The following is a 10,938-nucleotide window of genomic DNA, read 5'->3' as shown; positions in this document are numbered from 1 at the left end:
GATGCAGCCTGGGGCATGGAGCATGGCTCCAGCCTGGCCTTGTGGCAGCAGTTCGCTGCTGCTGCCATAGGACCAGGCTGGAGCCATGTTCCAGGCCACAGACTGCAGCAGGGATGGAGCCTACCAGTGCAGAGCAAAGGTAAGGATGAGTGCAGTAGAGGTGGGGAGAGAGGGAGGAACAGTGCTGCAGGGGGAGAAATAGGACTAAGGGCTACAGGGGAGGAGTGGTAGGTGTACAGAGGCAGCAGGGGGGGAGGCAGCAACTGCAGCTCCAGCCCCAACTCTGGGTTGGGGCCAGAGCTGCAGTCACCTTCCTTCCCCCCAGCCTTCACACTGCCTTCTGCTCAATTGTAAGGGGAATAAGTTTTGCCACCAGAAAGAGGGCACTGTTCTTCTAGTCTGAATATTTTTTCTTCACTTTAGTTTGTTAGGGAATGCTTTTTTTGTTTGTAATCTCTTAAATACATGAGAATTTTTGCAACATTCGACATTCCTGCACCATCCGTTTGGCCTACCCTCCATAGTAGGGGACAGCTGAATAACCTGGAACCGGAGAAGTGGGAGGTTCATATTTTTATTCATAATCCTTCAGCAGTCAGCAGGGTTGATATATCAGACAGTATTAATCATCTTTGTTTTAGAGGAAGAGCTGCAAGCCTGGAGTCTTTATACGTTGTCTATAGGATGGAAGGGCTTGGGTGCAAAGGTTTACATCTAAGTTTTATTCTGTAAAAGTAAAATCCTCAAGTTGAAATGCCAGCACTTGTGGGATTCCATTAACTTTTTAAATAAGATTATTTTTGAAAGGTTTTGTGATTTTAAAAGTTAACAAACAGAGTAAATGAAAATATATTTGGTTATTATGTGAGAACTTGACTAGTAAAGTGCACAATTTCAGATCTTCTACCAGAGAATTATAGTATATAAAATTAACCAACCATTGAATCTAACAAAGGAAGTAATGGAGCAGAACAGGCACACACATCTTACCAAATCTTCGCTTTTTTAAGGAAGGATATGGTATTTTATTTTCTAAAGTCAGAATAATGTATTTGGATCCATAAAAAAATATAAAGAGCTAAAGGAGCAAGTGAAAGAGCAATGCAGTTTGTATAGCATGCAGCCATTTCCAAATAGCTTTATATTCCCAAATGTTTGACTGATGTGAGCGCGTGCTATACAGATTGCCAGAGACAGTGGATGAGTCAAGTTTATAATGTTTTGCAAGCTCATATTCCTGACACTGACAAAAGCATATAACATTTGACATATGTTGAAATCATACAGCTTCCTCAGTGTTGCTCTGTAAATCAGTCATATGTATTTAGACATCTGACTACACCTTTTCCAAGAGCCCAGCACCTTATTTTTTTCTTTTAAACATTTACAGTTTCAGAGAGCCTATAGAGCAGGGGTGGGCAAACTATGGTCCCAGGGGCTATATCTGGCCTACCAGGTCATTCTGTCCGGCCCACAGGGCCCCCAAAAATGTAGAAAATTAATATTTATTTGCTCCTGGCTGCCTGTCAAAGATGACAGGGGCCAGGGCAGTAGGACCCAGCAGCAGCAAGGCCTGCCCAGCCCTACTCCCCACAACCAGAAGCCCCTGCCTAGCAGAGGCTTCTGGCTTGGGACCGTGGGGCTGTTCCTGCTTCCCTGCACCAGAAAGGGAAATGCGGCCCTTGACAGCTTGCCCAAACTCGGTAAGCAGCCCTCTGCCCAAAATAAGTGCTTGTCCCTGCTATAGAGAGCAGCTGCCTCCAGGATTAAAACCCATTTACCTACATAGAAGCTCAGTTTCGTGATGTTAGGCCCTGTAATAAATTAATTTCACTTCAAATGTCCTGCTCTTTCTTTAGGGACCTGATGCGGTCCTGAACATAACCCTGAAGAACCCAACTACCAGAGATGAGGGTATATGCATGAAATAGTTTGGTCTGACAAAGCTATATTAATAGCTAGTGGAAAGGTGCTGCAAAGCCTAAGATTATCATGATAGTTCATTGGTGACTAGTCAAGATTGGATTAAAAACTGAGGGATGAGTAAACTGGGAATATCTGTGGATGTTGGTAGAAAAGGAACAGTGACAGAGTGAAAAAAGGAATGAACAGATTGATTTTCTTGGTAATAATGCACTTTTGGGTTTGTTTTTCCCCCCCTCCTTCAGAGCCAGGGAGAACGTCTTCTTTCTAGAGAAGCCCCTGAAGAGCTGAAGCAGCAGCCTCTTGCTCTAGGATATTTTGTATCAACTGCCAAAGCTGAGAATCTTCCACAGTGGTTCTGGTCATCCTGTCCACAGGCACAAAACCAGTGCCCCCTTTTCTTGAAGGTTTGTCTTAACATCCTATCCTTGGAAGGAGGAAATGGGAGGGAAAACAGATACCCAGTTTTACTCAAGAGCCTTAACTTTGTTCAGCATCTCAAACGATTATGTCTGAAACTCAATAGTTGTTTTATCATTTCAGTTCTATTACGTGGTTGGCTGTATTTCCATTAATACTTCCTCTTCCTGTTGGGCTTCTGCCTCCTCCTGTAACTTCATCATCTCTCCTCCTTACAGAAACCCAAATCTGAGCTCCCCCTCTGCAGGGTTCATGTTCATAATGCTGGACTGCACCACACAAGTGCACAGTGGAATAGGACTACTTCAAAACACTGAAACACTCCCATTCTTTGCAAAACTAAGGAAAGCAAACTGGTTGTCAGTTTCCAAGTTTGGGCAACTTAAGGGAAAGGGAACAGTTCTCATGCTGCGGTTAACACAAAAAAATAAAAATTCAAGTTAAATAGCTCCAGAAATGTAGGCTAATTGGTATGACAGTGAACACAGTGTGAAAACTTGAATGGGCAAGACATGGACTCAGTTCCTTTAGTGTATATTTCTATAAATCCCAGTCTTGTGATGTAAATAATCATCATAATCTAAAACTTACCCATTACAAAAGATCCAAGTACTGACACATTTTATAAGTGCTTGCTTAGTATGTGATTCAACTACACTCCTGAGCAAAGCTATGCATATTAAAGTTCAGGGAATCAGGGTGAATAATGTACCCCAAATAGAACTTCCCAGTAATTAAGCAAGCAACACATGGAATAATCATGGTTTCTGCTGTTTGCGTATTACAATTGAACTCTTTTACAAGTACCATGAGGTTTTTTACCTATCAAAGGTATCACATTCATTCCTGTAATTCTGCTGTTGAAGTGACCATTATTTCCCATTTTTTCCTCATCAGGGAAAAAAAACAAGTGTAAGGCTGTTGATTGACTATCAAGGATGAGCACTGATGTCCAAAAGAATACTAAACACATGAGTTTTGCATTTAAGTTTAATCATTTCAAGGACTGTCTTTTGTGTGTCAGCTGAAATTTGGCAGATCCAACAATTCAGCATCCTGATACCGTAAGAGGGGTATCTGCTTAGCATTCACTAAAAGAGGCTACTTATTGAATAACAAACATTGTTTCCTGTAGCTATTCTGATTTTCCACCAAGAATGTTGTTTGGTTTGAGTTGTTAAATTTGAGCTCAAATTCTGAAGTGGCATGAAAAGTGAAATGGTCTATTGGTGGAGTTAGAGATCAGGTTGCGTGACAATTAAACTTAAAAAGTTTAACATAAATAATACAGGTATTGGAATTCAATCCTAGCTACTTCAAAAAAATGGGGGCTAGACAGAACCTGTCTGAAACCTATATTGGGCTTTAATTAAGACTGTGAGAAAATTGATTTTTTGGTTTGGAAGCCAAACTGAAATATTAAAATAGTTTCTAGTTGACCAGAAACATTGTTTTATGAACTAAATGACTCATCTTTGGCCATTCTTAACAAAAAGGTCTAGTTTCACAAAGGCAGCCTTTTGAAGGTCGGTATGGTGCTTGCCATATAATTACAGTTAATTATATGATTAAGATATTCACCTGGGCTATGGGAGACCCAGGTTCAAATCTTCTCTCTCTGATTCAAAGCAGGAATTTGAGGTGAAACTTCTCATCTCTCAGGTAAAAACCCTAACCCCCAGGCTGTAAATTATTCTAGGGTAGGCATCTCAGTCTCCTCCGTGTCAGCTGTTTATGCTTTGTAGCCCCCTTATAAATCTTGTGTAAAGAAACAAAATGTTTTTTGTAGACTTCAATTGGTTGCTTTCCCTTAAAAATTTATCCAGCCCTAGTTTAGACCTCCCGTTACGAGATTCAGCAGTGCACTGGATGTTAGTCCTGGTACTAACTGGTCCCAAAATCTGCCTTTCAGTGCTTGAAGTAACTTTTTTTGGTACCTGCAGCCATAGGGAACATGGTCCAACATGCTTTTCAGAGACATCTGACTTGCAAAAAACAAAACAAAACAAAAGACCTTTGGAATCGTATCAGACATGCATGCAAGAATCAAATTGAAGATTGGGATTCAATAGAGAAGTCTATCCAGCTCCTAGACTCTAAAGCCAGCTAACCAGCGTTGCAATTGTCCCACCATGTAGCTATCTGCTTATTCGGAAATGTTCTTGTGAGTCAGTGTTCATTGTGAAATCTGCAGAAACTTCTGTTACAGAAATCGTTACATTTGTCTTTCTCATTCCATAGGCCTCGCTGCATCACCATATCTCTGTAGCTCAGACAGATGAACTTCTCCCAGCTAGGAACTCTCAGCGGGTTCCCCACCCGCTCGACTCAAAAACAACATCAGATGTTTTGAGGTAACACCTTTCTGGCTTTGAATTTTTTGCTTTCCTAAGGTGATGAGAACAAAGTACTTGCTGAAACACTGAGGAGGCATTTCAATTAATCACATAGATTCACCCCGTATTTTTCAATACTCAATGGCTGTATGTATCCAGACCCCTGTGGACACCAAAGGAGAAGCCATACTCTTCCACCCTCCCTCCAATTTCTTTTCTGAATTCAAAATGTTTTGGGTTGGCCAAAACCGTTTAGTAAATTTGGTATTTGCCAAAAAAATCATCAGAGTTCTACAGCCAAATCTCCTTCCTCTTCTCATGCAGTTTGTGTGCAAGTCAGGAATACGTTTTTTAAAAAAAAGTTACCCCAGGTAGGAATATGCTTCTTGTTTTTTCTCTCTCCTTTGCAGGTTTGTCTTGGAGCAGTACAACGCACTGTCCTGGCTCACATGCAACCCTGCCACTCAGGATCGCAGCTCCTGCCTTCCTGTTCACTTTGTGGTGCTCACGCAGTTGTACAATGCCATCATGAATATACTTTAATAGACAAAAAAAAAGCACTTGTTCCTCTGGCTTTATTTTCCCCTCAATCTGAGAAACGTGCCACAGTCTGCAAAAGTCACAACTTTGCTTCTCTTCAGACCAGTCCTGTGCTGTACTTCTGTTCCTCCATAAGCACACGTGAATTCTTCAGTGTTTAAAACTAATCTACCCATTGACATCTCTGGCAGCTTCAATCAAGAAACAGTAAATATACAGTAACCTCAAGCCAGTGTTAGTTTGGTGGCCCAGTAATTACTGGTCAATGTGAAATAAAAGAAAAGAAGAACATGAAGACAATGTCTTTTGCATTGGGAACTCTGATTTATAATTTAAGAGCAGTTTCAGCCCTACAAGTAAAAATCTTGTAGCGACCAGGTTGGGTTGTCCAAAGGTAATTTTGCTCTTTGATCATGATAAGCTGGGACTTAACAGAAAAGAAGAAACAGTTATAGTCTCTCATAATTAATGGAGTTTTTTGTCTACCTGGAGTTCCTGTCAGAGTGGATTGGGATGAATGCATGCATTTGTTACCTGTCCATATAGATGTGAATGGTCTGGAGATATTTTAATTTTGTTTATTTATTTTTTGGTTTGGTTATGTTTTAAATGATAAAGGACCAGGTACAGTAGATGATCCTAAAACCCAGCTCAGTTCCAGCATTAGGATTATATATCTACATACCTCTCACTCTTCTGACCTAGAAATCATGAATGGAGCTAATAACAATCACAGTTAGGAAGACATTTGCAAAATAGGGAGCACGGTCATAATTCCAAAATAGTCACCATTTTCTGGTAACAACACACTGTTTTTTAAGGAATTCTCAACTGTGTTTAGCCTGATTAAAGCTAGAAATGACCGGTGTTTAATGAAGGATAACACTACCTGGTGGAAGAAGAGAGGGATGGAGAGCGAGAACACTCTAAAGCCCAATATAAGGGCAAATTGCAAGTGGTAAATGAATCTATTGTAGAGCTATGATTGAGATATATTTCCAGTGAATTTAATGATGCTAGAAAACTATTACTGAAACCCAAGTCGCCCACAGATCTGGGGAGACTAGTCCATGTACATATCCAAAAACACGGTTTTTTGTTTACACTAAATCAGTTACAAATCTGGTGTATTTTTTCTGACTATAGGAATATTATTTCAAAGAAATAATTTTTAAAATTATTATCATTAAATTAGTACTTGAAGTTATGCCACTGTGGTGGAAAAGTTACTTTGTTTAGTAAAATGATTGCCATTTTTAAAGGTTAATGGCTAATTGAAGTATTTTTATGACTCCTTCATTCCAGGCTTCAAGGGGTTTATATTTAAACTCCCTTTTCTAATGTTTGTTCTTGCACTGTGCAGCAGGCATGGACTTCCTTATGAGGGGTCAGGGCACTTTGATCAGGCTGGGCGTTCTAGTTATCTGTGGAGAAAATCCTACAAATTTTAAAGTTCTTCCAAAAGACTTTCATGTTCTGGTTAAAAAAAATGAAATTCTATGATTTTAAAAAATATTTTTCTTGAGATAATGTAACGTTTAAAACAAATTATATTAAAAAAAACACTTGTGTGGATGGGAAAGTGAAGGCAGAGGAGTAATCTGTAAATGGATAATTTCATTCTCTGCTTCAAACTACCCATGTGGGTGTGTCTTTGCAATGTATAGGTAAAAAAAAATCTGATATCAAAAAGCATTTGTATCTAATGTGTACAGTGTAAAATTGACTTTAAAAATATTGCAGTACTATTTTTTCTTAAATCAGAAAAGAAAATTCTCAAGGCCTTTTGAAGAGCATAAAAGATGAAGATTGTAAACTTGTATAAAAAATCTAACTTGGGGAGGAAAAAATGTAAAGTAGACATTTGTAATCTTTTACCACTTTGGGGTTATTTGTTCCCAGGATTCATCTGAACTTTGGATTATTATTTTGTTTTTGTTTTTTTTTAATAGGCTGTTTTTATCTAGGGGTTTTTCTTCCCCAGAAACCCAGTTCTAAGCAAAATTTAAAATAAAAAAGGGCAGCAAGGAGTAGTTTTCATCTGGTATCTTTTATTTAATTTTTTTAAGTTAAGAGAAGCTGGTGACATATTTATACGTTTTTGTGCAAAATAAATGAATGGCAATAGATTTTAAAGAAAAATCTTATGTACTTCAGTGTGAAAAAGTCTGTATAATATTTCCCTTAAATATGCATTATTTTACTTGTGAGTTTTTTACTGAATTAATCTGAAATGTACAAGCCCTGGCTTTCCTACAGAGTGAAAAAGTTATTTTATTTTTTTTTTTATTTCTAATTTTGGAAATCATGCTGAAATCAGAATTATTATTATTACAGTTGTTTGAGCTAAAGGGAGAGGGAGGGAGGGGGCGGGGAATGTCCAGCATGCTTGTATGTATATTTCAGAACCTTTTTTAAATGTAAAAGCTGTACATTTCTGGGGAGTTCTGAATTTCTTTGTTTTGTTTTTTTCTCCAAGCATTTTGCAGTGAGCTTCTTTTATATATAGCCAACAATTTGAAAGAAAACAAAAAAAAATGTGAAGTTCATTTTAAATCTACAGTATATCGCTGGTACAGTACACTAAAAAGACTTTGATAAAAAGAAACAATAATAATAAAGACCTCCATTTTAAATGTCATTCATATATACCTTGTGGATGAGAGCTATATACTTTTACACACTTTTTTAGATGAATAAATTATTGAATTACTGAAACTTGTGAGTTGAATTTTATTCTTTTTATTGCAGTCTCTGACTATTGTCATAAAGCAGTGGTTCTCAACCTTTTTAGGCTCAAGGCACCCCTCCATAACTTTTATGAATTGGGTGGCACACCCCATTTACAAAATGCACTTATTTATTACAATGCTTACCTCCTTGCAGTGGGGGCGGGAGACTGGCCAGACAGGTCCTGAGTTAAGAGTCTGAGCCTGCATTTATCTGCTTATCTTGTCACACCTCATGGTTCCCTTAAAAGGCTCTCATGGCACTTCTGGGTGCCCTGGTATCCTGCCTGAGAATCACTGGCCTTGAGAGGGGTGATTTTGTGTTAATATGTTCTCATAGTGTATGAGGTTGCATATAAGCAACGTAAGTAGAGCTGAGACCCATTTAAAGAGTACAATATGCACTTTTAAGACTAATTTACTTTAGAGGTAAATCTACTGACAGAAGTGTCTCCAGCACAAGCATATCATCCACCTCGCCTGGTATGGTGTGGTGTGCATCAGGTAGTACATAGTAGGCTTCTTAAGCCTATTTTCAGGGTAATACAGCTTGTTCGAAGCTGCAGTTAGCTCCCTTTTTCAAAAGAATTTTAAAGGAAGACTTGTTCTTTGTGGTTGTGGCATCATTTCCTGGTGGTATGAGGGTGGTGGCAATACTTTTAAGAGTAAATGCGAACAGATTTTCTATTGCAACATTATGCATGGGGAAGAGGGCAAACCTGGTGGCATTCTTTAAATATCATCTTTAGAACCAAATCCTGTACAAGCTACAAATTAAATGTATTCTTCTGTGTCATTTTAATGTTAGGTTTTAATTCATACTTGTCTCCAAAGGGGTCATCTTGCATGTGTAAAATAACTAAAATATAACCATTTCTATGGTAGAGGACAGCACTGATTCACAACACAACTCACTGCACAGCATGATGCTTTCCTATTACAGAAAGCACCATGGGATACTGAAAAGAAGACAGACACCTCACTTTGGTTTTTAAGATCCCATATAGCAGATATGTGATAGTAACCTGCATGGGTATTCCATTTACCTTTAAAGTATTCAAAGTTGGTATTAAAGCTGGAATGTTTTTGCTGTATTTGCATTATTCTTTGCTACAACATAACAGCTGCTGTCCTTTTGAAACAGTCCAAATGTAACTTTACCTGCATCATCACTTTCAGCAGGAGTTAAATTAACTTTCAGAACTGGGTCTTTGATGCTTCCACACCACTAAGTACTTCAGGCTTGACAGTATCATGTACCATTATCAAAATCCTGTATACATAATAAGCAGGGATCCTGATGTTATCTGTTTAAAAACCACAAATCTCTGATTTAAACCTCTCCTCCCTGCCCCCGCAAATTCTCTGATTAAAAACCCCAAATCCACAATTAAAATGAAACACCACTCTATATATAGGTATCAGTTGAATACAATGCTTTATTGATATATTTACAATTTTAAAGCAATTTGGAAGCCTACCAGTGCCTCAATCACTATAATAAAATAAATTCTAAGTGACTGTAAATTTTGGTATTTGATTTTGGATTTATTATTATGGAAAATCAGCTCCCCCTGCTCCCCTAGCTCACCAGGACACAGATCCAGGCCCCTCACTCCCCACCTACAACCCTCCTCATCCTTCCCAGTCCTGCCAGAGCGGGGCCCCCAGCTGCCAACGCTATAGGGCCAGGGACCTGGGTCCACAGTAGGGCTGTGTGAAGCTTCGGGTGCTGATTCAATTCAGAGGAGATTCAGCCCAATCTGGTGGCCAAAATCTCCAAATCAACTCAGGAGACCAATAAAAAAGTTCTGTGCCCATCTCAGTTCAGTTATCCACTGCCATGCAGCTTTACCACATGCACCTAGTTTTGGAAGCGATGGGACCTCGTACAATCCTGGAAGAGACCCTCGGTCACTTCGGGGGAAATCCCAAAACTCGCCTGCCATAACTTTGGATGGATTTTCAGTGGTGAGGACTCCCGTTGAGGGAACCTCTGGAGTTGTCGCGTCTCCTGGCAGATGTACATGGGGCTCCATGTCCCCTACACCCCACCCATATGCCATCCCTTGAGACAAGCCTCAAGATCTTAGTGCAGCTTGCCCTCCGGTGATGTTAATTCCAGATCTTCACTCTCCCTATGCTTTCATTAGTCCGACCTTCATTTTGTCTTGACCCAGGGGTTTCTGGATGTTCTGCCTGCAGAGATGTCTCAGTGGCTCCATCCGGAGCTGTATGCTACTGCTGCCCTTTTCCTCCACCAGAATTTCCTTGCTGTCCCCTTAAGACATATCTACACCAAAGTAATCAGTGAGAGCCTGCATGAAAGTAAAAGAGGGAGAAAAGAAAACCAACGGACTGAGAAAAGGAAAGGAACTACCCTACCCAGCTATAATTACAGTCAAATAAAGAAGAGACTGAAAAGAAAAAGGAGGGGGGTATCAGGCTGTACAGCCCTCTTCCCTCCACCAAACTCTAGCCTTAACCATGTCTCCTTGATTAGGATCCACTTCCTCGACTCTTCACTGAGCCACCTCGGGTCCTGCGCTCCCACGCTGTCTGCCGCAGGTGTGGGATGTTCTTTCTGACCCTGTTGGTGCTGACGCCAGCCTCTGCATCAGATCTTCTTGTTTCTATCAGTGCTGGGTGCACCCGGCGTGGGGGATCCCTGCAGCTTCTGCTCCCGGCATCCCCACTCGCTCCTTCTTGGAGCCGGCTTTTGAATCTGCCGGGCAGCATCTCTCACTGACATCACCTGGCTCCAGCTGCAGATAAGCACAGCTAATGAACTGCGTGGGTTTTTCCTTTTTTCTCTCTGATCGTTGGCATCCTAAGAGAGGTAAGTTTTCTCCTTTTAGTGGGGGTTTTTTTTGGGGGGGGAGGGTTGGGTTCCCCTATGGGCAGGGCTCCTTGCTCCCCCGTGCTTGTATCCCCGGGACAGTTTCAAATCAATTCAAAGCTTTCCAAATCAATTTGAAAAGATTTGGAGA

The 10,938-nt window shown here is 40.1% G+C and overlaps 1 protein-coding gene across 1 annotated transcript in view; it reads left to right on the top strand.

Annotated features, from left to right (window-relative positions):
- MED13L (mediator complex subunit 13 like) overlaps positions 1-7,940 on the top strand; it is a 418,263-nt gene extending 410,323 nt beyond the window's left edge. The window contains exons 29-31 of the mRNA XM_019539346.1: positions 2,169-2,330; positions 4,585-4,697; positions 5,090-7,940. Of these exons, the coding sequence (XP_019394891.1) occupies positions 2,169-2,330; positions 4,585-4,697; positions 5,090-5,222 (408 nt within the window). The 3' untranslated portion in view covers positions 5,223-7,940. The remainder of the gene's footprint in view (positions 1-2,168; positions 2,331-4,584; positions 4,698-5,089) is intronic.
- The last annotated feature ends 2,998 nt before the right edge of the window (positions 7,941-10,938 follow it).

The sequence above is a fragment of the Crocodylus porosus genome, unplaced genomic scaffold (genome assembly GCF_001723895.1).
Source record: "Crocodylus porosus isolate Cpor-Errol unplaced genomic scaffold, CroPor_comp1, whole genome shotgun sequence".
NCBI lineage: Eukaryota > Metazoa > Chordata > Crocodylia > Crocodylidae > Crocodylus > Crocodylus porosus.
The sequence above is the reverse complement of the archived record's forward strand: the minus strand, read 5'-3'. Positions and strand labels throughout refer to the sequence as shown.